This window comes from Papio anubis, chromosome 12, assembly GCF_008728515.1.
Source record: "Papio anubis isolate 15944 chromosome 12, Panubis1.0, whole genome shotgun sequence".
Lineage (NCBI taxonomy): Eukaryota > Metazoa > Chordata > Mammalia > Primates > Cercopithecidae > Papio > Papio anubis.
The window spans coordinates 122,986,233-123,011,317 of NC_044987.1; the positions used below are offsets into that span (position 1 = coordinate 122,986,233).

General features: G+C 52.6%; 1 protein-coding gene across 1 annotated transcript in view; it reads left to right on the forward strand.

Moving 5' to 3' along the window:
• DEAF1 (DEAF1 transcription factor) overlaps window positions 1–23,196 on the forward strand; it is a 49,784-nt gene extending 26,588 nt beyond the window's left edge. Inside the window, exons 11-12 of the mRNA XM_003909336.5 lie at window positions 11,527–11,616; window positions 22,768–23,196. Of these exons, the coding sequence (XP_003909385.3) occupies window positions 11,527–11,616; window positions 22,768–22,872 (195 nt within the window). The 3' untranslated portion in view covers window positions 22,873–23,196. The remainder of the gene's footprint in view (window positions 1–11,526; window positions 11,617–22,767) is intronic.
• The last annotated feature ends 1,889 nt before the right edge of the window (window positions 23,197–25,085 follow it).

The window sequence follows — 25,085 nt, forward strand, 5'->3', positions numbered from 1 at the left end:
TTGCAGTGAACATCCCATGCTTCTGAAAATGTCAGGAGTTAGAAGAAATGTCAGGAAGTGTTAGAAGCATTGCTGCCCTTTCTCTCAAGCTGTGTATCAGATGTGTCATTTGTAAAGCCATTAGTTGAATCGCTGAGTCAGGACTTAGAGGGACCAAGTGTGACACCCTATCCCCCTCCTGTCAGTGTGAATAGCCGAGCCAGGACTTAGAGGAACCGAGTGTGACACCCTGTCCTCCTCCTCTCAGTGTGAATCGCTGAGTCAGGACTTAGAGGGACCAAGTGTGACGCCCTGTCCTCCTGCTCTCAGTGTGAATAGCTGAGTCAGGACTTAGAGGCTCTGAGTGTGACACCCTGTCCTCCTCCTCTCAGTGTGAATCGCTGAGTCAGGACTTAGAGGGACCAAGTGTGACACCCTGTCCTCCTCCTCTCAGTGTGAATAGCTGAGTGAGGACTTAGAGGGACTGAGTGTGACGCCCTGTCCTCCTCCTCTCAGTGTGAATAGCTGAGCCAGGACTTAGAGGGACTGAGTGTAACACCGTGTCCTCCTGCTCTCAGTGTGAATAGCTGAGCCAGGACTTAGAGGCTCTGAGTGTGACACCGTATCCTCCTCTCAGTGTGAGACTAGCTGGTGGACTTAGGGGACCAGTGTGGCACCTCTCCTCCTCTCAGTGTGTGAATAGCTGAGTGAGGGACTTGAGGGATTTGAGTGTGGCACCTCTCTCCTCCTCTCAGTGTGAATAGCTGAGTGAGGACTTAGAGGGACCGAGTGTGACACCCTGTCTTCTCTCTTCCTCCTCTCAGTGCCATGGCTTGGGGTGGACGCTGCTTCACACTTCTGCATGGTGGCCCAGACACAGTGGGTTTCATTTTCTTTTCTTTTTTTTTTCTTTTTTCTGGTGGCTACAAAAGTGAACTTTTTTTTTTTTTTTCTTTTTCTTGAGACAGAGTTTCGCTCTTGTTGCCCAGGCTGGAGTGCAATGGTGTGATCTCAGCTCACTGCAACCTCCACCTCCTGGGTTCAAGCGATTTTTCTGCCTCAGCCTGCTGAGTAGCTGGGATTACAGGCATGTGCCACCATGCCTGGATGATTTTGTATTTTTAGTAGAGACGGGGTTTCTTCATGTTGGTCACCTGGTCTCGAACTCCCAACCTCACGTGATCCACCCGCCTCAGCTTCCCAAAGTGCTGGGATTATAAGGTGTGAGCTACTGCACCCAGCCCTGTTTTGTCCATTTTCTTGAGACATCTTAAATAAATGAACTTACAACTTCGGGAAGCCACGCTAGCAGACAGGACCACGGTGCTTCCTGTGATGGGGCCATCTCCTAGAGTCCAGCAGACCAGACCTTTGCAAGAAAAACACTGAAGAGATAGAGGAGGAAAGGTTAAAAGCCTGATATTCACTCCAGAGGCGTCTTTTTTTTTTTTTTTTTTTTTTTATGAGTCTTGCTCTGTCACCCAGGCTGGAGTGCAGTGACAGGATCTCAGCTCATTGCAACCTCCACCTCCCAGGTTCAAGCAATTCTCCTGCCTTAGTCTCCCAAGTGGTTGGAATTACAGGTGCGCACCAGCACGCCTGGCTAATTTTTGTGTTTTTAGTAGAGATGGGGTTTCGCCATATTGGCCAGACTGGTTTTGAACTCCTGACCTCAAGTGATCCACCCTCCTTGGCCTCCCAAAGTGCTGGGATTACAGACGTAAGCCACCATGCCCAGCTAAGTTTTGTGTTTTTTATAGAGACAGGATCTCGCTATGTTGCCCAGGCTGGTCCTGAACACCTGGTCTCAAGAAATTCGCCCAGTCAGCTTCCCAGAGTCTGGGACTCTAGGCATGAGCCCCTGCTCTTGGCCCCCAGGCCAGTAATGAAAAACAAGATATCATCCCTTTCAGAGCATTAGGACGGCGGTTGTGCTCAGGGAGGCTGGGAACGGGCATCGTGCCCTCTGGGAGTGCGGCAGGCTCACTTGACTGGAAGAGAATTTCATGGTGCCGCTGCCCCCTGCTGTCCTGCTGACCCCTCTGCTGCCTACTGACCCCTCTGCTGCCTACTGACCCCTCTGCTGCCCTGCTGACACCCCTGCTCTCCTGCTGACCGGTCGCTCTGCTGCCTGCTGACCTGTCTGCTGCCCTGCTGACCCCTCTGCTGCCCTGCTGACCCCCCTGCTCTCCTGCTGACAGCCCTGCTGCCCTGCTGAGGGCTCACCTGGTGAACAGTCACGGGCTCTTGCAGACGTGGTTGCCCGTGCGCATGCCGTGTGCATGCAGCCATTCTAGCAAAGGTGATGGTCACTTGGACCATTGTGCTGACATGATGGCTACAGCACCCAGGCCGGAGCAAGGCTGCTGGGGTCTGGTGAGATGATGGCTCTGAATCAGACGCGGAGATTCCGTTGAGATCAGCCCCACAGGCATCTTACGAGAGCTCGGAGGGGAGGTCCATCCTACAAGGACTTCTGTGTCTCTTCAGCCTGTGTCCCTTCAGCCGGCGGCGACAGCAGCACACAGCAGCTTCCGGGAGCCTGGGGGTGCGGACTGGGACGGACGGGAGTTGGAAGTCGGCGAGGGGAGGAAGGTGGTTGCGTGTTGGCCTCCTCCTGCCCTGTAGGAAGGACCGAATGGTTCCCCCAACAGTAGGATGAAAGTGAGTTTTCGTGGCCACTGCAGAATGGGAGGAAGGCTTTACGCTGGGGTGTCCAATCTTTTCTCTTCCCTGGGCCACACTGGAAGAAGAGGAATTGTCTTGGGCCACACATTAAAAATCTCATCTTTTTTTTGTTTTTTCTTTTTGTGAGACGGAGTCTTGCTCTGTTGCCCAGGCTGGAGTGCGGTGATGTGATCTCAACTCACCACACACAACCTCTGCCTCCCGGGTTCAAGTGATTCTCTTGCCTCAGCCTCTCGAGTAGCTGGCATTACAGGTACGCACCACTGCGCCCGGCTAGTTTTTTTATTTTTCTTAGTAGAGACAGGGTTTTGCCTTGTTGGCCAGGCTGGTCTTGAACACCTGACCTCGTCATCCACCCACCTTGGCGTCTCAAAGTGCTGGGATTACAGGCATGAGCCACCGTGCCCAGCCCATAACGTTTTAAGAAAGTTTATGAATTTGTGTTGGGACTCATGCAAAGCCATCCTGGGCTGCATGCAGCCCACGGGCCATGGGTTGGACAAGCTTGTTTTGTGCCACTAAATAGTTATTTGTAATTTGTGCTGGAAAGTCAGGGTTTGACAGGTGGACGGCACTGTCTCTGAATGGAAAGGTCCACGTGTGGGGATGAGGAAGCCTCACTCATGAGCACCCATCACAGAGCTCCCGTGCCTCCAGCAGTGGGGAGGGCAGGCCTGACGCTGCCACTTCAACATTTTATCTGGAATGGTTTTTTTTTTGAGACGGAATTTCGCTCTCGTTGCTCAGGCTGGAGTGTGATGGCACAATCTCAGCTCACTGCAACCTGTGCCTCCCAGGTTCAAGCGATTCTTCTGCCTCAGCCTCCTAAGTAGCTGGGGTTACAGGCACTTGCCACCACGCCTGGCTAATTTTTGTATTTTTAGTAGACGTGGGGTTTCACCGTGTTGGCCAGGCTAGTGTTGAACCCCTGACCTCAGGTGATCCGCCTGCCTTGGCCTCCCAAAGTGCTGGGATTACAGGCATGAGCCTCCGTACCCGGCCTTTTAGCTGGAATTAAAAAAAAAAAAAAATCAAATGTAGCCCAGCTGAAGCCATTAAGGGGATTGTTGCCAGTTTTAACCATGGGAAATCTGCATTCGTGTGCATGTAATGAGCTCTGCAGAGATTCAGCAAGGCAGAAGAGCAGATGCCCTTGGCCGTCAAGGGCACAGTGTCCAGTGGAAGCCAGCCGAGTGGCTGCAGGGTCTTGGACTCACGGCCGTGGCCCCAACTTGTTGTTGGCCATGCTGCCCTGAGCCCAAACCCCATTCCTCCAGCCTATCCCTGTTTCTAGTAGCTCTCTCTCAGGCTTTCTTCAGTCTCCCTAACTTCCTTTTAAAGTGTTAAATATAGCACAGCACAGAAGTGTATGAAAGGGAGAAGAATATGTAAGTTGGACAGTAAATAACAATGTCATTGACTCCTAGGGAGCTCAGAAATAGGTCTGTGCTGTGCCCGGATGGTGCCTCCGTGCCTGGGGATCTGGAAGGGTGGAGCCAGACCCAGAGCAGCCGCTTCCCCGCGGGCCTCTCCCGACACTGTAAGGCCGCCGGTGCCACAGGCAGCGCCGAAAGGGGCTTGTGTTTCGGTGACATTTCCCTGAAGTCCAGGCATGGGGGTTTTGTAAATGAGGGCTTTGCCTGCCTTGTTCTCTAGTGTCAGCCTAACATTCACATGAGCCAGATCAGCCTGGCCAGACCCAAGGCAGCTCAGTCAGCTGTTCTGCATCAGAGGGCAGATTCCAAAGCCGGACCTGTGTCCCGCCGTGGCCGAGTGAGCGAGGGTTGCTGGTGTCTTTGGGATACTCGGGAGCAGCCCGCCATCCCCACGTCCCCAGGGAACTCTTCGGAGCACGGCCGGCAGTGTGGAAGCCCCCAGAAACGCAGCCTCAGAGTCTCCCGAGGGAGCTGGGGGTGTGGTGAGACGGGAGGGGCGGCCAGGTGCCCAGGACAGGGTGAAGCGGCACTGGTGGGGCAGGCTGGGAAAAGCACAGAGGTGGCTGCGCATTCCCACCTCAGCAGGACCCAGCCTGACCAGCGGGACCCAGCCTGACCAGCGGGATGAGGTGTGTGGGCTTTCGGGGGCAGGGGTGGGGCAGGTTGTAAATTTGATTTTGCCCGATGCTTCCTCAGAGATCTGTATCATGGTCATTTCATAGAAACGGCAAACTCTGTCCCAGCTCAAAAAGATGCTATTAGACTAATCCTTTGATCTCCTTACGCGTGCGGCTCAGCTTTCAGCTAAATCTGCTTGATTTTATGAGGGTTTTCTCTTATTTCTGTTGCTTCCTCAAGGGAGAGTAATCCAGTCTAATTTACATTTCTCTTACTTTTAAGCTGAGCTGCTGCACCCTCACGGGACACAGTCATGGGGAGCCCTCTGCCCCATGGTGGGCGTCGGTGAAGCCACAGTGGTCCTGGGGGCAGACCTCAAGGGTGCGCAGCAGCAGCCCCCGGGCCCCTTCTATCTGAGCCCCGCCTGGCCCTGCCTGCCCTGTGTCGGGGGCTTTGTATTTCAGCCTCCATGCAGGGTGACGCTGGGGCTCCCCAGCGTCCAGTTCACAGCTTCAGGGTCCAGCAGGTTCTCCTGAAGCCCCGTCCACCACCGGCTTCCTGCTCACTCTCCCCTGTGTCTCTCCAGAGGGGCCAGGCCTATGGAACGAGGCGGCTGCTTCACCTGAACTCACCGCAGTGCCGGGAAAGGAGCCTCTGGGACGAGACCCAGGAGTGGATCTGCAAAGGGTACTCAGGGTTCTCCCAGCGGCTCTGAACCCCAAGGCCAAGTCGCCCTCCAGTCACCTGGCTCCTGAAGCAAGCGGAGGCCCCTGTGGCCACAGTCAGTTCAGGAGTGATGGTGACATGGAGTCGGCTCCAACGAGGCTCCTGGCAGCGTTCACATCCTCTGAGAATAAGTCATAAAGAAAGCACTCCCCGTGAGATACACACTCCACCAGGCCGCCTCCAACCACAGCCTCAACTCCATCCTGGGTGTGTCTAGGTTTTCTTTTTTATTATTATTATTTTGTATCGTTCCAGACATGTTCTCCCTCTGTCACCCAGGCTGGAGTGCAGTGGTGCGACCTCAGCTCACTGCAACCTCCACGTCCTAGGCTCAAGCGATCCTCCCACCTCAGCCTCTCTAGTAACTGAGAGGTGCATGCCACCATGCCCAGCTAATTTTTTTTTGTTGTTGTTGTTGAGACGGAGTCTCGCTCTGTCGCCCAGGCTGAAGTGCAGTGGCCAGATCTCAGCTCACTGCAAGCTCCGCCTCCCGGGTTCACGCCATTCTCCTGCCTCAGCCTCCCAAGTAGCTGGCACTACAGGCGCCCGCCACCTCGCCCAGCTAGTTTTTTGTATTTTTTTTTTTTTTAGTAGAGACGAGGTTTCACTGTGTTAGCCAGGACGGTCTTGATCTCCTGACCTCGTGATCTGCCCGTCTCGGCCTCCCAAAGTGCTGGGATTACAGGCTTGAGCCACCGCGCCCGGCCTGCTAATTTTTTTATATATATATAGACAGGGTTTTGCCATGTCACCCATGCTGGCCTTAAACTCTTGGGCTCAAGCGATGCTCCCGCCTCAGCCTCCCAAAGTGCTGGGATTACAGGTATAGCCACAATGCCTGGCCAGTATCTAGGTTTTCAAGTTAGACTTAGCTTTATTTGCAGAAAGAATAATGAATACATTATTAGCTTATTCTTTGATGGTTAAAAAATTAATAGGCATTGGCAGGCAGCGGTGGCTCACACCTGTAATCCCAGCATTTTGGGAGGTCGAGGCGAGCGGATCACGAGGTCAGGAGATGGAGACCATCCTGGCTAACACGGTGAAACCCCATCTCTACTAAAAATACAAAAAACTAGCCGGGCGAGGTGGCGGGCGTCTGTAGTCCCAGCTATTCGGGAGGTGGAGGCAGGAGAATGGCGTGAACCTGGGAGGCGGAGCTTTCAGTGAGCCAAGATCTGGCCACTGCACTCCAGCCTGGGCGACAGAGCGAGACTCCGTCTCAAAAAAAAAAAAAAAAAAAAAAAAAATTAATAGGCATTTTATATGTGATCTTATGGTCTTACTCTTGGTTGGCTGTTCTGAAGGAGTGGCTTTGTTATCTGTAATTTGTCTAATTTAAAAATCAATTATAATGAAACCAGCATATGTGATTCACAAGGCTTTTTTTCCACCTGGACCAAAGTACACCAGCTATTGTGTTGCCAGAGGTGTGTTCCCATTGTGTGATGTGCAGGTGGGGGCCCCTGCAGCAAGGAAGGCCAGCCCGGAAACCCCTTCGCAGTCTGTGCTGAGGGTGCTCTGCTGCAGTCTCCTCTTCTGCCCGCCCGCAGCCCAGAGAACTCTGAATGCCAGTGGCAGTGCCACTGCTCGGCAGCATGCGCTTCTCGGGGTGTCCGGGCAGGCCTGGGCACTTCTGCCCTCTGTGCCGTCCACAGTCCTGTGATTTCCTGACGGTTTCCTGAAAGTACAGAATGGACTCATCAATGTCCTTGGCAGCAGAAACGCGGTGTCTTGTCCTAACCTTCTGCAACGCAACTCACCTCTTCCACAGTAATGAATGGGTATTTTTTTATTTTATTTTTATTTTTTGAGACAGTCTCGCTCTGTCGTGCAGACTGGAGTGCAATGGTGTGATCTCGGCTCACTGTAACCTCTGCCTCCCGGATTCAGGCAATTCTTCTGCCTCAGCCTCCCGAGTAGCTGGGACTACAGGTGCCCGCCGCCACGCCCAGCTAATGTTTGTATTTTTAGTACAGATGGGGTTTCACCATGTTGGCCAGGCTGGTTTCGAACTCCTGACCTTATGATCCGCCCTCCTCGGCCTCCCAAAGTGCTGAAATTACAGGCGTGAGCCACTGTGCCCGGCCAATGAATGGTTATTTTTAAAAATAAACGTATTTCGGGATAATTTTAGGTTTACAGAAAAGTTGCAGAGTGAGCACAGAGGATCCCTTCTGCCACTCCGCAGCCTCCTTTCTGTAACTTCTGAGTCCACAGGGCGTGGCTGTTGTAGCTCAGAATCCAGCACTGGGTGTCACTGTGAACTCCAGACTTTGAATTTCACTATCAACATCCTGTTTCTGCTCCAGCACCTTGTCCCCGCTGCCACGTGTGGGAGATGGCCTCCCGTGTGCCATTTACCCAGCACCCTCAGGCCTGTGACGGTCTCTCAGTCTTTCCTTGTCTTCCGTGCCCTGCAGTTCTGAGGGGTCTGGCCAGGCAGTTTTGTCCAGGTGCCCCAACCCAGGCTTGTCTTGTGCTTTCTGGTGGGGGTGGATGACAGGTTTCAGGGAGGAGTGCCGCCGCCTGTCTTACACCACTGGGGCGTCTCTGACATCCAAGTGACATTACAGACAGCTCTGACCTTCCTCACCAGAGTCAGGGTGTCTGCGGCTGTCTCCTTGGTAACAGGGCTGCTTCTCCCCTTGCACATTTAGTCAGGGGGCAAGTCCACGGCCGGGGGCTCCTCCTAGACAGGGGAGGACCGGAAGAGCTTGGACTTGTATTTATTTATTTGATCATTTGTTTGTATCAGGATGGGCTCATTTTATATATGTTTTAAACTCTGAGCTAGAATACAATACTACCTTTTTTGTGATTCACACTATCTGTCCTTGGCCCTGGGGAGCTCCTGCAGTCAGCTCCTGGGTCCCCTGACGCACCCCCATCAACAGATTTTTCATTTTGGGCCACGTCCTGACTTCTGGCACTGTAGGGTGCTCTAGGCTCCTCCTGCATTCCCTGCCCTGGCCCGGGAACCAGCCCCTTCTCCAAGGAGCCCAGATCCTTTTACTGGAGAGTCTTAGAGAGTGAGGCCTGGGTGCCAGGTGGGTCCGGTGCTGCTGGCATGTTGTCGCTTGGAGGCCGTCAGCTGCAGAGCAGGGACGAGGGTGTCACCTGTGTCACCCTCGTATGAACGTCTCCGCAGCCGTTTCTGTATCTGTGAAGAGAACATGAGTTCATGCTACTGCCTCTGACTCTAATTCAGACCCCAAAACTCCTTCTAACCTTCCTAAAAAGTTATTTTTTTGTTTTTTTTTTTTTTAAAAAAAAGGTTGTGCAAAGGGCGTACTGCGAAAGGGCCAAGCGGTTGAAAGTCCCAGCTGAGGCCAAAGAGGTGCCCGCGAGGCAACAGGACAGGCTTTCCGTTCAGTTCAGGGGTGCTGTCCTCCAGGAACTATGCTGGGGGGCAAGTACAGGACGTCCTGGTGTGTGGTGCACAGGGACTGCTGGACGCGGAGCCTCGTGCCCTTCTCAGCGTGGGGGCACGCCGACCACGCTCCCGCCAGCCTCCCACCCCACCTGACCCAGGTCTCTGAGGGGCTGGACCCGGCCATCCACAGAGCAGCCCAGGATGTTAATAAAGCTACAGAGGCTGTGTTCTTCTTCGAGAAACTTCTGTGTGGTTACAGACTTTTCAAGAAATATTTTGTCATTTAAAGTAGAGGCACAGGCCAGGTGTGGTAGCTCATGCCTGTAATCCCAGCACTTTGGGAGGCCGACTCAGCTGGATCATTTGAGGTCAGGAGTTTGAGACCAGCCTGACCAATATGGTGAAATCCCACGTGTACTAAAAATACAAAAATATTAGCTGGGCGTGGTGGTGCGTGCCTGTAGTCCCAGCTGTGGGGAGGCTGAGGCACAAGGATCGCTTGAACCCAGGAGGCGGAGGTTGCAGTGAGCCAAGATCGCGCCACTGCACTCCAACCTGGGCAACAGAATGAGACTCCCATCTCAAAAATAAATAAATAAATAAATAAATAAATAAATAAATAAAAGGCTGGGCGCAGTGACTCAAGCTTGTAATCCCAGCACTTTGGGAGGCCGAGGCAGGTGGATCATGAGGTCAAGAGATCAAGACCATCCTGGCCAACATGGTGAAACCTTGTCTCTACTAAAAAAAAAAAAAAAAAAAAAAATAGTCAGATGTGGTGGCAGGTGCCTGTAGTCCCAGCTACTCAGGAGGTTGAGGCAGGAGAATCACTTGAACCCAGGAGGCGGAGGTTGCAGTGAGCCAAGATCGTGCCACTGCACCCCAGGCTGGCAACAGAGTGAGACTCCATCTCAAAAAAATAAAAAATAAATAAATAAATAAATAAAGTAGAGGCAGGGGACAACCTAAATTAGTACCAAAACGCCTCCTGTTTTCTGAAGTGAGTGAATGTTGGAGCTCTGAATGTCTTACAACTGGAAAAATGCTAAAGATCACGTTTGCGAAGAAGGGAGGCAAGCATCAGAACAGAGCCTCAGAGCCGGGCTGCGCGCGCAGGAACCGCGAGGCCGCGCTGGGGTCGTTTCCGGAGCTGCTTGCAGACGCTGCCACTCACCCACTGGCCACGGCCTCTCCCGCAGTGCCTGCGGATGATCTGGGCGCGTACCGGGCGTGCGGGTCCCGGCGCCGAGGCCTCTCCTAGGCCCGGTGGCCTTCTCCGTCTCCGAGAGCATTGACATTGACGGCGGAACTCACAACCGTCAAGCACCTTAGTCATGCCACAAACGTTAATCATTGACAGCATGTTGATCTATGCGCTGATTAGAAGGAAAAGCTGCAGTAATGTAATTCCAGGAGAAAGTACACAAACCTCTGGTGTCATCTTTCTTTTTTCTTTTTTTTTTTGAGATGGAGTCCCGCTCTGTCGCCCAGGCTGGAGTGCAGTGGCCGGATCTCAGCTCACTGCAAGCTCTGCCTCCTGGGTTCAAGGGATTCTCCTGCCTCAGCCTCCCGAGTAGCTGGGACTACAGACGCCCGCCACCTCGCCCGGATTATTTTTTGTATTTTTAGTAGAGACGGGGTTTCACCGTGTTAGCCAGGATGGTCTCGATCTCCTGGTCTCGTGATTTGCCTGCCTCAGCCTCCCAGAGTGCTGGGATTACAGGCGTGAGCCACCGCCCACCGCGCCCAGCCCCATGTCATCTTTTCAATCCACCACAGAAGCCGGCTCGGGTGGGGGGTGGGGATGTCGGCTGTGGTGCCGCCGCGGCAGTTTGGGACACACGCCTGCCACGGTGCACCCAGGCTGGCGCCACCCAGGCTACCTGCTCAGGAGTGTTGGGAGTGGTGGACTCCTGAGTTTGATTTTCTGTGCTGGCCTGGCTGGAGTGAAGCTCTTTGGAGTTTGGAGAAAGATTTCCATGCTGATTTCCCTTTTTTTTTTTTTTTTTGAGACGGTGTCTCGCTCTGTCACCCAGGCTGGAGTGCAGTGCGGCAGTCTCCGGGTTTCACCGTGTTAGCCAGGATGGTCTCGATCTCCTGACCTCGTGATCTGCCTACCTCAGCCTCCCAAACTGCTAGGATTACGGGCGTGAGCCACCACGTCCGGCCCTGATTTTCCTTTTTTTTTTTTTTTTTTTGAGATGGGAGTCTCACTCTGTTGCCCAGGCTGGAGTACAGTAGTGCGATCTCAGCTCCCTGAAACCTCTGCCTCCCGGGTGCAAGTGATTCTCCCACCTCAGCCTCCCAAGTAGCTGGGATTACAGGTGGCCACCACCACACCCAGCTAATTTTTGTGTTTTTAGTAGAGACGAGATTTCACAATGTTGGCTGTGCTGAACTCCTGACCTCAGGTGATCCATCTGCCTCGGCCGCCCAAAGTCCTGGGATTACAGGTGTGAGCCACTGCTCCCGGGCCATGCTGATCTTCCAGTGAATGAATGTAGGGGGCAAACTGCACTGAGGCTAGGAAAGAGCTGATTCTGGAGGTGACGAGGATGTTCTGAGCAGCACTGGGGCAGAGGCGGAGTCAGGAGTCCAGTGGGCAGACCTCAGGGCCTCCCGCCTGCACCTGCCTCTGTCCCCAGTGTCTCAGGGGCTCTCCGCAGCCACGTCACTGACCAGCCTCTTGTGTCCTTCTTGCAGCAGTCCTGCGTTAACTGCGGCCGGGAGGCTATGAATGAGTGTACGGGCTGCCACAAGGTCAACTACTGCTCCACCTTCTGCCAGCGCAAGGTAGGCCTCACCCACACCACGCTCAGTGCCCCTGCCTCTTCCCTCGCTGCAAAGACCCCTGGGTGGCCCTCCCTCCCCGTGTGCTCCTGGTGCCTTGGACCTCGCCTGACTCCCCTCCCTGTCCCTCCCTCTGGGAATCCGGGGCTGCTGCTTGGCTCCGTGAAGACCCTGCAGGAGGCTCACATGAGCCATGCCAGGTAGTGCTCTCATGGGAGGCCCTACAAGTGGTGGCCAGAAACCCTGAGGGTTGCTGGTCAGTGCTTCCCAGCTGTCCACACCCCTGCAGAGCCACACAAGAGAGACTGTCCATGGTTCCTCTGTTTCTGTTACTCAGCCCTCTGCTCCACAAAAATTCAAGAGAACTTTTGTAGGCTAGAAATGGTAGTTCGGGATTGTATAACTTTTTCTACCATAATCAGAGTACTTGGGAGCGTTTAGTCACTCCAATTGTTTTTTTTTTTTTTGAGACAGAATCTCACTCTGTTGCCCAGGCTGGAGTGCAGTGGTGCGATCTCGGCTCACTGCAACCTCTGCCTCCTGGGTTCAAGCGATCCTCTTGCCTCAGCCTCTCCACAGCTGGGACTGCAGCCACTACCACACCCAGCTAATTTCTGTATTTTTAATAGAGACGGACAGGGTTTCACCATGTTGGCCCGGGCTGGTCTCAAACTCCTGACCTCAGGTGATCCGCCCACCTTGGCCTCCCAAAGTGCTGGGATTGAGAGGCATGAGCTGCTGTGCCCAGCAGCTTTACTAATCTTTTTGGTGTTTGTTTTTTTTCCTCATATTTATGAGAGATGCTGGTCTATATTTTGTCCTGCTATGTCTTTGTCTCATTTTGGTGTCAGAGCAACACTGGCCTTCAAATCAGCTGGGAAGTATGCCCTTCTGCCCTCCTTCTCTGTTTTCTTTTTGAGACAGTTTTGCTCTGTAGACCATGCTGGAGTGCAGTGGCACAATCTCGGCTCACTGCAACCTCCGCCTCCTGGGTTCAAGTGATTCTCCTACCTCAACCTCCCGAGTAGCTGGATTACAGGCTTACACCTCCACCCTTGGGTAATTTTTATGTTTTCAGTAGAAACAGGGTTTTACCATGTTGCCCAGGCTGGTCTCAAACTTCTGGCCTCAAGTGATCTGCCTGCCTCAGCCTCCCAAATTGCTGGGATTACGAGTGTGAGCCACGGCACCTGGCCTGTGTTTGATTTTTATTCAGTTCGAATATTTTATTCAGTTGAAAATATTTACCGTGTGATTTTTTTCTGTGACCTGTGAGTTATTTGGAAGTGAGTGCTGGGTTCAGGAGTAGATCTAAAAAAGAAATAGAAGGATACTAATTTCAAATATTTGTGGATTTCTTAAATGTACCTTTATAATTAATTTTTACTTTAATTACATTGTGGTTCAAGAACATACTTAGTATTTTTCAGTACCTTTAAATTTATTGAGATTTGTGTTAGGGCCTAGCTTATGGTCTTATGGAGAATGTTGCTTATATATTCTGCTCTGTTGGGCGGAGTGTTAGATATCAGTTAGGTTGGTTAATAGTATTGTCCAACTCTTTCATATTCTTGCTGATTTTCTCTACTTGTTCTACCCCTTATATAGAGTGAAGTGTTGAACTTGTCAGCTATTACTGTTGAATTAGCTGGGTTTTTTTTTTTCTGACAGAGTCTTGCTCTGTCGCCCAGGCTAGAGTGCAGTGGTGCGATCTCGGCTCCCTGCAACCTCCACCTCCCGAGTTCACGCCATTCTCCTGCCTCAGCCTCCCGAGTAGCTGGGACTGCAGGCGCCCACCACCATGTCTGGCTAATTCATTGTATTTTTAGTAGAGACGGGGTTTCACTGTGTTAGCCAGGATGGTCTCGATCTTCTGACCTCAAGATCCACCTGCCTCAGCCTCCTTTCAAAGTCCTGGGATTACAGGCGTGAGCCACCACGCCCGGCTGAATTATCTGTTTTTATCTGCAATTTTGCCTGTTTTTGCTTCATTTATTTTGGGACTCTGTTGTTAGGTGCATATATGTTTAATTTATAATTATCATGTCTTCCTGATGAATTAGCTCTTTCATCATTATAAAACATCCTTCTTTGTCTCAGTAAGTTTTTTATTTTTTATTTCTTTATTTTTTTTTTTCTTACAGAGATGAGGTCTTGCTATGTTGACCAGCCTGGTCTCCATCTCCTGGCCTCAGCCAATCCTCCCATCTCAGCCTCCCGAAGTGCTAGGATTATAGGCATGAGGCACTACACCAGCCAATAGAAGTTTTTATATTAAAATTTATTTTTTCTGGCTGGGCACGGTGGCTCACGCCTGTCATCCCAGCACTTTCGGAGGCTGAGGCAGGTGGATCGCCTGTTAGAAGTTTGAGACCAGCTTGGCCAACATGGTAAGACCCCATCTCTACTAAAAATACAAAAATTAGCTGGGCATGGTGGTGCATGCGTGTAATCCCAGCTACTAGGGGGGCTGAGGCAGGAGGATTGCTTGAACCTGGGAGGCGGAGGTTGCAGTGAGCCGAGATTGTTCCACTGCACTCCAGCCTGGGTGACAGAGTGAGACTCTGTCTCAAAAATATATATATATTTTTTTCTGATAGTAGTATAGACACTCCACCTGTCTTATGGTTAATGTTTGCATCTTTTGTTTTTGAGACAGTCTCACTCTGTCACCCAGACTGGAGTGCAGTGGCATGATCTTGACTTACTGCAGCCTCTACAGATACACGCCCCATGTCCAGCTAATTTTTTGTATTTTTAGTTGAGACGAGGTTTCGCCATGTTGCCCAGGCTGGTCTCGAACCCTTCGACTCAAGTGTTCCACCCCCTGCTTGGCCTCCCAAAGTGCTGGGATGACAGGCGTGAGTCACTGCACCCAACCTGCATCTTTTTAGAAAACATCTTTTTGGCTGGGTGCGGTGACCCACAGCAGTAATCCCAACACTTTGGGAGGCCAAGCGGGGAGGATCACTTGAGCCCAGGACCAGCCTGGCCAACAAAGCCAGACTCTGTTTCTATTTTTTAAATAAATAAATATATAAATAAACAAACATCTTGTTACTTCTAATTTGTGTCCTTGGCTCTTAAGCATTCCCTTAGAGACAGAATGCGCTTGGATCTTAGGTTTTAATCTAGTCTGATAGCCTCTGCTTTTGTTGTTGTTGTTGTTGTTGTTGAAACGGAGTCTTGCTCTGTCGCCAGGCTGGAGTGCAGTGGTGCGATCTCGGCTCACTGCAAGCTCTGCCTCCTGGGTTCACGCCATTCTCCTGCCTCAGCCTCCCACGTAGCAGGGACTATGGGTGCCCGCCACCTCGCCTGGCTAATTTTTGTATTTGTTTTAGTAGAGACGGGGTTTCACTGTGTTAGCCAGGATGGTCTTGATCTCCTGACCTCTTGATCCGCCCGCCTTGGCCTCCCAAAGCGCTGGGATTACAGGCATGAGCCACCACGCCCGGCCTTTTCAATTTTTTTTTTTGAGACAGAGTCTCACTCTGTCGCCAGGCTGGAGTGCAGTGGCGCTATCTCAGCCCACTGCAAACTCAACGTCCTGGGTTCAAGTGATTCCCCTTCCTCAGCCTCCTGAGTAGCTGGGATTACAGGTGTGCGCCTCCACGTCCAGCTAATTTTTGTATTTTTTTTTGAGACGGAGTTTCGTTCTTTTTGCCCAGGCTGGAGTGCAATGGCGCGATCTCAGCTCACCGCAACCTCCGCCTCCCGGGTTCAAGCGATTCTCCTACCTCAGCCTCTTGAGTAGCTGGGATTACAGGCATGCGCCACCATGCCTGGCTAATTTTTGTATTTTTAGTAGAGATGGGGTTTCTCCATGTTGGTCAAGCTGGTCTTGAACTCCCGACCTCAGGTGATCCACCCGCCTTGGCCTCCCAAAGTGCTGGGATTACAGGCGGGAGCCACCACGCCTGGCCTAATTTTTGTATTTTTAGTAGAGATATGATTTCTCTGTGTTGGTCAGACTGGTCTCGAACTCCTGACCTCAGATGATCCACCCGCCTTGGCCTCCCAAAGTTCTAAGATTACAGGTGTGAGCCACTGCACTGGCACTAGGCCTGTTTTGTTTTTTGAGTTGAGACAGAGTATCGCTCTGTCACCCAGGCTGGAGTGCACTGGTGTAATCTCGGCTCACTGCAACCTCTGCTTCCTGGGTTCAAGGGATTCTTGTGCCTCATTCTCCCGAGTAGCTGGGACTGCAGGAGGGCACCACCAGACCCAGCTAATTTTTGTATTTTTAGTAGACACAGGGTTTCACCATGTTGGTCAGGCTGGTCTTGAGCTCCTGACCTCAAGTGATCCGCCCGCCTCGGCCTCCCAAAGTGCTACGATTACAGGTGTGAGCCACTGCGCCCAGCCTTTTTTTCTTTCTTTTTTTTTTTTTTTTTGAAGTGGAGTTTCACTCTGTCACCCAGGCTGGAGTGCAGTGCAGTGGCACAATCTCAGCTCAGTGCAGCCACCGCTTCCCGGGTTCAAGCAATACTCCTCCCTCAGCCTCCCAAGTAGCTGGTATTACAGGCACCTGCCACCATGCCCATTTTTTTTGTTGTTGTTGTTTTGTGATACAGTCTTGCTCTGTCTCCCAGGCTGGAGTGCAGTGGCACAATCTCTGCTCACTGCAACCTCCGCCTCCCAGGTTCAAGTGATTCTCCTGCTTCAGCCTCCCAAGTAGTTGGGATTACAGGCATGCGCCACCATGGCCAGCTAATTTTTGTATTTTTTGTAGAGATGGGGTTTTGCCATGTTGGCCAGGCTGGTCTTGAACTCCTTGACTCAAGTAACCCGTCCACCTTGGCCTCCCAAAGTGCTGGGATTACAGGCATGAGCCACCTCGCAAAACCTAATCTACTCATGTTTAATGTAATTATCGATGAGTGGATTTGTGTTTGTATTTGCAGTTTATGTCTCATGTCTTGCTCCTCTGTTCTTTCACTAACTTCTTTTCTGTTAAATGTGTATTTTCTAGTTGTATTTTCTAGTGTACCAGTTCTTTTGTTGAACAATTTTAAACAGTATCTTTTAAGTTATGAGTTATTTTCTTACTGCTGTAGGTATTACAATATACATTTTAATTTATCTCAATTTCAGTGGGAGGATAGAATTTCCTCAAGCAGAGAAAGCGTACTGCAGAGGCCGAGTATATACATTCCTGACAGAAGCTTTTTGGGCCCCAGTATAAGCACTCGCTGAGCTCCTTTCACCAACAAAATGAACACTCTGTCACCCAGGCTGGAGTGCAGTGGCGCGATCCCGGCTCACTGCAACCTCCAACTCCCAGGTTCACGCCATTCTCCTGCCTCAGCCTCCCGAGTAGCTGGGACTACCAGCGCCCGCCACCACGCCCGGTTAATTGTTTTTATATGTTTAGTAGAGACAGGGTTTCACCATGTTAGCCAGGATGGTCTTGATCATCCTGGGATTACAGGCATGAGCCACCACGCCTGGCCACATTCCGTTCTTTCAAAAGCTGCCTTCCAGCCGGACCTCCACCCTGGCCACCCTGTCTCCAAGCCTCCCTCAGATCCTGTTCTTTAAAAAGCTGCCTTCAGCCAGGCATGGGGGCTCACCCCTGTAATCCCAGCACTTTGGGAGGCCGAGGCAGGCGGATCACGAGGTCAGGAGATCGAGACCATCCTAGCTAACACGGTGAAACCCCGTCTCTACTAAAAATACAAAAAATTAGCCGGGCGTGGTGGCGGGCGCCTGTAGTCCTAGCTACTTGGGAGGCTGAGGCAGGAGAATCGCTTGATCCTGGGAGGCAGAGGTTGCAGTGAGCCGAGATCACACCACTGCACTCCAGCCTGGGTGACAGAGCGAGACTCTGTCTCAAGAAAAAAAAAAAATCTTAGTTTTAAATTCATAACTTCAAAATTATATATGATAGGAAGTTGAAGTCCTCATATTCTCACCCCTTAGAGATAACAAAAATTTGGTGTTTGGTTTTCTAATGTCTTATTTTTATTTGTTTAGTTTTGAGATGGAGTCTCACTCTGTCACCCAGGCTGGAGTGTAGTGGCATGATATCCGCTCACTGCAACCTCCACCTCCTGGGTTCAAGCAGTTCTCCTGTCTCTGCCTCCCGAGTAGCTGGGACTGCAGGCACACACTACCACATCCGGCTAATTGTTTGTATTTTTGTAGAGCTGGGCTGTCTCCACATTGGCCAGCCTGGCCTCGAACTCCTGACCTCAGGTGATACGCCCACCTCTGCCTCCCAAAGTGCTAGGATTACAGGCGTGAGCTACTGCGCCTGGACTCTAACATCTTACTCTTAAAAAGCGGTGATAGGTCAGGTGTGGTGGCTCATGCCTGTAATCCCAGCTCATCTGGGAGGCGGGCAGGCGGACCACTTGAGCCCAGGAAGTTCGAGACCAACCTGGGCAGCATGCAGAGACTCCATCTCCTGCAAGGCTCACGAAGAAATTGGCTGGTGTGAGCCTGTGGTCCCAACTACTTGGAAGGCTTAGGTAGAAGGGATCCCTCCTGAAACCAGAGAAGGTTGAGAGCTGCGGGTGAGCTGAGGTGGGACCCGGGCGGACATCTCAAAAACAAAGCAGTGATAATTACAAGAAATTCTCATGCCAGGGGACTTGGTGTGCTAAAAATTATACATAGGGTTTATGTTATGAAACCCCCAGCAGTAGAATCACCCACCCACCTGAAAGAAAAGCAGCCTTGGGGCCAGCTCCATTGTGATCCAGCCCCTCCTGGGCCTGGGGGCTGTCAGCACAAGTGTTTCTGCTTAGGTGCTCACTGCCTTTTCTCCCACCTACATACATGAACAGGCCTCACTGCAGTCCCCACTGAAGCAGAACCTGTTCCCAGGAGGTTTGGAGGCTCTGGGCATTTTTCCCCACCCAGCCCTGGTGTCCTGCCTGTGGCCTGCTCCAGCACCATGGGACTGAATCACCCACCTTCTTTTTTTTTTTTTTTTTGAGGGCGGAGTCACCAAGCTCTGTCGCCGGGCTGGAGTGCAGTGGGCACGGGATCTCAGCTCACAAGCTCCGGCCTCCGGGTCCACACATTCTCCTGCCTCAGCCTCCCCAGTGGCTGGGACCAGGCCATACCGCCTGGCTGAGTTTTTGTATTTTGAAGTAGAGAGGCAGGGGTTTCACCATATTAGCCAGGATGGTCTGATCTCCTGACCTCGTGATCCATGCGTCTCAGCCTTAAAGTGCTGGAGTTACAGGCTTGCGAGCCACCAGCGCCCTGGCGATCGCCTGGTGCCAGCAGTTTCTTTTAACCCTTAACTTGAAAAATGTGACACGTGCACAGGAGTGGGATCGCCCAGGAGAGACCCGTCACCCTCACCTGTGTCAGCTGCTTTAGCGCCTGCCCTTCTGGCTCGTCCCCCCCGCTCTTTGGGCTGAGGGCTGAGCATTTTAAAGCAAGCCCCACGCATCATTATTTTCATTTGTGAGGCCTCGATCACTGTAAGTCAGATTTGGATTGTTTCTTAATTGGATTTTTAGTCACTGTTATTATTTCATTACTTACTTATTTTTGGTTTTTGTTTGTTCGTTTGTTTTTGGTTTTGTTTCTGTTTTTGAGACAGAGTCTGGCTCTGTCACCCAGGCTGGAGTGCAGTGGCGCAATCTTGGCTCACTGCCACCTTCACCTCCTGGGTTCAGGTGATTCTCCTGCCTCAGCCTTCCTAGTAGCTGGGACTACAGGTCCGTGCCACCACACCTGGCTAATTTTTGTATTTGTATTTTTATTTATTTATATATTTTGAGACCAAGTGTAGGTCTGTTGCCAGGCTGGAGTGCAGTGGCATGATCTTAGTTCACTGCAACCTTTGCCTCCTGGGTTCAACCAATTCTCCTGCCTCAGCCTCCCAAGAAGCTGGGACTACAGGTGCGTGCCACCAGGCCCAGCTAATTTTTTATTTTTAGCAGAGATGGGGTTTCACCATATTGGTCAGGCTGGTCTTGAACTCCTGACCTCATGATTTGCCTGCCTCAGCCTCCCAAAGTGCTGGGATTACCGGCATGAGCCACCATGCCCAGCCTATTTTAGGTTTTTTATAGACAGGGTCTCCCTTTGTCACCCAAGCTGGAGTCCAGTGGTGCCATCATGGCTCACTACAGCCTTGACCTCCTGGCTCAAGTGATCCTCCTGCCTCTGTCTCCCATGTAGCTTGGACCACAGGCATGAGCCACCACACCCAGCTAATTTTAAAACATTTTTTATAGAAATAGGGTCTTGCTATGTTGCTCAGGCTGGTCTCCAACCCCTGACCTCAAGTGACCTCAGCCTCCCAAAGTCATTGTTTTTAAACTCTGTGATGTTGGCTTTTGTCATTTATTTGTATCAGGCACTGTCACTGTTTGCTTCTTTTTTTTTTTTTTTTTTTTTTTTTTGAGATGGAGTCTCGCTCTGTCGCCCAGGCTGGGGTTCAGTGGCCGGATCTCGGCTCACTGCAAGCTCCGCCTCCCGGGTTTACGCCATTCTCCTGCCTCAGCCTCCGGAGTAGCTGGGACTACAGGTGCCCGCCACCTCGCCCGGCTAGTTTTTTGTATTTTTTTAGTAGAGACGGGGTTTCACCATGTTAGCCAGGATGGTCTCGATCTCCTGACCTCGTGATCTGCCCTCCTCGGCCTCCCAAAGTGCTGGGGTTACAGGCTTGAGCCACCGCGCCCGGCCGTCACTGTTAGCTTCTTGTGAATTTAACCATTTTTTTCTATTTTTCGAAAACTAAAACACTAATTTCTAATTTTGGCTTTTCAGATAATGATTTTTTTTTTCAAAAGTATTTTAACATTATACTGTAAGAAGCATCACATTGGCCGGGCGCGGCCTGTAATCCCAGCACTTTGGGAGGCCGAGACGGGCGGATCACGAGGTCAGGAGATCGAGACCATCCTGGCTAACCCGGTGAAACCCCGTCTCTACTAAAAAATACAAAAAACTAGCCAGGCGAGGTGGCGGGCGCCTGTAGTCCCAGCTACTCGGGAGGCTGAGGCAGGAGAATGGCGTGAACCCCGGAGGCGGAGCTTGCAGTGAGCTGAGATCTGGCCACCGCACTCCAGCCTGGGTGACAGAGTGAGACTCCGTCTCAAAAAAAAAAAAAAAGAAGCATCACATTGATGTTTAAGATGGAAAAATATGCTTTAAAAAAGAACTCAGGATGTCTGATTTTTAAAAGTCAACCCTGGGCATTTGCCTCTTTGCTTGGAGAACTTGATGGAAGCTTCTGTAGCTCAGAGTGAACACTGACATGCGCCCCCTCTCCCTCCATCTGCATAGGCCCCAGGGAGTGGCTCAAACCTGTAGACCAGAGAAAAAGCATCTAGAACTCCTGGGGGCCTTATCCAGGGCCCACATCCTCTCAGTGGGGGCAGCTCCCATGAGGGGTGCAGGCCCCTCGCCCCACACAGAGTCTGGGCAGGAACCGGAACCTGTCCTGGTTGCCCCAGAGTGGAGGCCGGGGAGGGGCGGGCGGTGGGTCTGCATCCGATGCGGTGGTTTGCTGATGTGTGTTTTCATGCCATGTAGATTTATAGTCTGTTACCAGGTAATTTTTTTTTTTTTTTTTTTTTTTAATGAGACATAGTCTCTCTCTGTTGCCTGGGCTGGAGTGCAGAGGCACAATCTCAGCTCACTGCAACCTCCACCTCCCAGATTCAAGTGATTCTCGTGCCTCAGCCTCCCAGGTAGCTGGGATTGCAGGCGTGTGCGACCACAGGCGGCTAGTTTTTGTATTTTTAGTAGAGATGGGGTTTTGACATGTTGGGCAGGCTGGCCTCAGGTGATCTCCTCATCTCCTGGCCTCGGGTGATCTGCCCACCTCGGCCTCTCAACATGATGGGATTACAGCCCTGAGCCACTGCGCCCTGCCTAATTTTGCTTTTTTATTATAATCAGCTGGAATTCTGCCCTCTAGGGAATAACCCGGTCACCATTTGGACGCGTTTATTTCTGCTCTGTGTGTTATGTGTGTACCTGTCACGCCCCCGTGCAGGGAGCTGCCTCTGTCTGACGAGGCCGCCTCAGCTTTAGCACCTCGCACTTCCTCTAGACCTCCGCTGTGTTCCGAAGTGCTTGAGGTAGCAGGGAGGTGGGGCCTGGTTCCGTGTGCTGACCTCACCGGAGCTGTGACTTCTCCCAAGCACCATCCCCCTCTTTCTCTCTGCAGAGCCCCTCTGCAGCCACAGGCTGGTTCCAGTTTGCTTTTTCATCTTTGCCATTAAAAACAGAACTGGGGCCGGGCACAGTGGCTCACGCCTGTAATCCCAGCACTTTGGGAGGCTGAGGTGGGCAGATCCCCTGAGGTCAGGAGTTCGAGACCAGCCTGACCAACATGGTGAAACCCTATCTCTACTAAAAATGTAAAACATTAGCCAGGTGTGGTGGCAGGCACCTGTAATCCCAGCTACTAGGGAGGCTGAGGCAAGAGAGTTGCTTGAACCCTGGAGGTGGAGGTTGTAGTGAGCCGAGATTTCGCATTGCACTCCAGCCTGGGCAACAAGAGCAAAACTCTGTCCCAAAAACAACAAAAAAAACCCCACAGAACTTGATCATGTATTTAAATGTTTTTCTGCATGTCTGATATTTTTTGTTTACATCCCTAACACAAAACAACTGCTTTGGAGAGTCTTACCCTGGTTTGTTGTTTGACTTTTATTTTGATATGGAGTTGTTCTCTCCCATGGGCTGGAGTGCAGTGGCACCATCTTGGCTCACTGCAACCTCTACCTCCCAGGTTCAAGCAGTTCTCCTGCCTCAGCCTCCCGAGTAACTGGGATTAGAGGTGCCTGCCACCATGCCCAGCTAATTTTTGTGTTTTTAGTGGATACGGGGTTTTACCATGTTGGCCAGGCTGGTCTCGAACTCCTGACCTCAGGGGATCCACCTGCCTGGGCCTCCCAAAGTGCTGGGATTACAGGCGTGAGCCACCACGCCCCACCTGTTGTTTGCCTTTTGATCCAATTCCTCAAACCAAGAGAGTGTGGAGAAGGCTGTATTGGAGCAGAGGCCACCAGAGTGTGGGCGCACTGGGGAGGGCATTCTCTCAGTACCCCCAGGTGGGCTCACAGGGGGCTGCACCCTCTGGGGTGAGGGGCCTGGGGTCCACCTTGGGGACCCTGCTCCAAGGCCCTGCTGCACCCACTGACCCTGCGGACATGGGTGTGTCCTCCCTTCCAGGACTGGAAGGATCACCAGCACATATGCGGGCAGTCAGCAGCTGTCACGGTCCAGGCAGACGAAGTCCACGTGGCTGAAAGCGTGATGGAGAAGGTGACCGTGTGAGGCTCCATCAGCCGCCCTGGGAGCTGGGGCCCCTCGCACTCCTGTGAGGCTTTTGCAGGTCGAAGGCCCCCCTGAGGACTCTGGGGGGACGTTGAGAAGAGGGGTGTGGGAAGGTAAAGAAACTTGCTGGACAAGTTATTAACACACTTTAAGCGAATGGTGCCCTGGGGAGCAGACTCCCCCCGCCCGGGCCCCCCGCCCGCTCGCGGAGAGATTTTTTATCCCTGGGATCATGAGCGTCCGGTCTTGCCCACAGGGCCTGTGCTGCGACGCATGTACATACGTGTTGTGTCTGTCAATAAAGTGTAAATAAGGTCTCCCTGCCCCACGCGGGCGGCCGGTTTCAGTGCCAGCCCTCAGGGGGGTTTCCTCCCCTTCCTTCTCCTTGTGCAGGTGGGAATCCCAAGCCCACCGCATCTCCAGTCCACAGGGCAGCGCGGCCAGGCCGGAGCCTCCAGTGCACGGGGCAGCGCGGCCAGACTGAAGCCCTGGCATCTGGTGGCACCTGTAGTCCAGGAGGTCTTCATTCCTTCTGTTCCACGAGAACCTCGTGGCTGCTGGCAAGTGCAGCAGGCCTGCGGCCCTTCCCGCCAGGTTTCTGTGCACCCGGTACCCTCCTGTGCCCAGGCTTCCTGAGCAAGCCTGATGGCCCAGTGCAGCCTGTTCAGTCCATGTGGACGGCTCGGTGGCCTTGGTCCAGGGATCCACATGCAGAGCCTCATGGCCTCCTGGTCTCCCGCTTGTTTCTCATGGCCCTGGTGCCAGGTGGAGGAAAGAGAAAGGACTGAAGCCTGCATGGGACACAAGGGGGCATGTCCAGTGTGTTTGGGCACTGGGCTGGGCCTGGACATGGGACCCACCTGCCCTCCTGACTGAGAGCTCTGCTGGAGCAGCGTCACTCTTGTTCTGGAAGCTTCTGCGCTCATGGCCTGTGTTCTCTGCACACTGAAGGCTCCACGGCTGTGGCTGCACTGGGGCAAGAAAGTACAGACTCAGCAAAAGCTCAGCAGGCACCTGGGGTGGGCTGGCAGCGCCAGGAGGAACCTGCACCAACGATTCTGATGTTTGCCTCTAAGCGCTTTCTGCACCAGCTGGAGCTCTACGAGAGGCAGAGCGGCCAGAGTTCCCCTGGAAGGGGCTGTGCATGGGGGCAGGGCTCACTGGCTCTGTGGGCCCTGCAGAGAACCCCTCCACCATATTTGAGTCTCTGGGTTTCTCAGGACCACCTGGTTTATTCTGATTTTCTATTTTTCTTTTTTCTTTGAGACAGTTTCACCCTGTCACCCAGGCTGGAGTGCAGTGGCACAATCTTGGCTCACTGCAACCTCTGCCTCCCAGGTTCAAGCGATTCTCCTGCCTCAGCCTCCTGAGTAGCTGGGATTATAGGTGCTTACCACCACACCCAGCTAGTTTAGGAATTTTTGGTAGAGACAGGGTTTCTTCGTGTTGGCCAGGCTGGTCTCGAACTCCTGTCCTCAGGTGATCCACCCACCTCGACCTCCGAAAGTGCTGGGATTACAGGCGTGAGCCACTGCCCTGGCCTATTTACTTAGTAAAGTCTCCACCCAGCTGGGCCAAGCCCCTCTGATGTTTCATCGTCCTGCTTAGGCGCACTCGGTGCTGCCCCGTTAGTGCTGCCAGTGAGCAGTGGAGGCTGGAAAAGGTGTCTGGCCTGCTGCAGCACGCACTCCAGATGCTGCCCTCACCCTGCCTGTCCCTCACCCCACCTGTTCCTTCCTCTGACCCTCACCCTGCCTGTCCCTCCTGCCTCCCCCACCGAGATGCTGTCCCTCCTGTGCCTCACCTCACCTGTCCCTTCCTCTGACCCTCGCCCCGCCTGGCCCTCCTCTGACCCTCGCCCCGCCTGGCCCTTCCTCTGAGACTCTACACTGAGTGGCTTTTCGTCCAACCCAGCAGGGTCCGCCATTGCCACAAGGTGGAGGCATCTTAGAGGCTCTGCTTGGCCTCGGCACTGTCCAAGCAGGCGGGCCGTGGGTTGACCTCCATGAGGCAGCAGGGCTGGGCCTGCTCCTTTGGGTCTTAACCAACATAAAGGTGGCAGGGAAGTGAGGACCTGCACCTCATAAGAAGAATCCCCCAAAGCTGAAAACACCAGCGTCTCTGTGCAGAGAGCACAGCCGCAGGAAGTGGCCAAACCCCCGCCTGGTGGGGAAGGCACCGTGGGAGCCCCTTGGCACCGTGACCCCACCAGC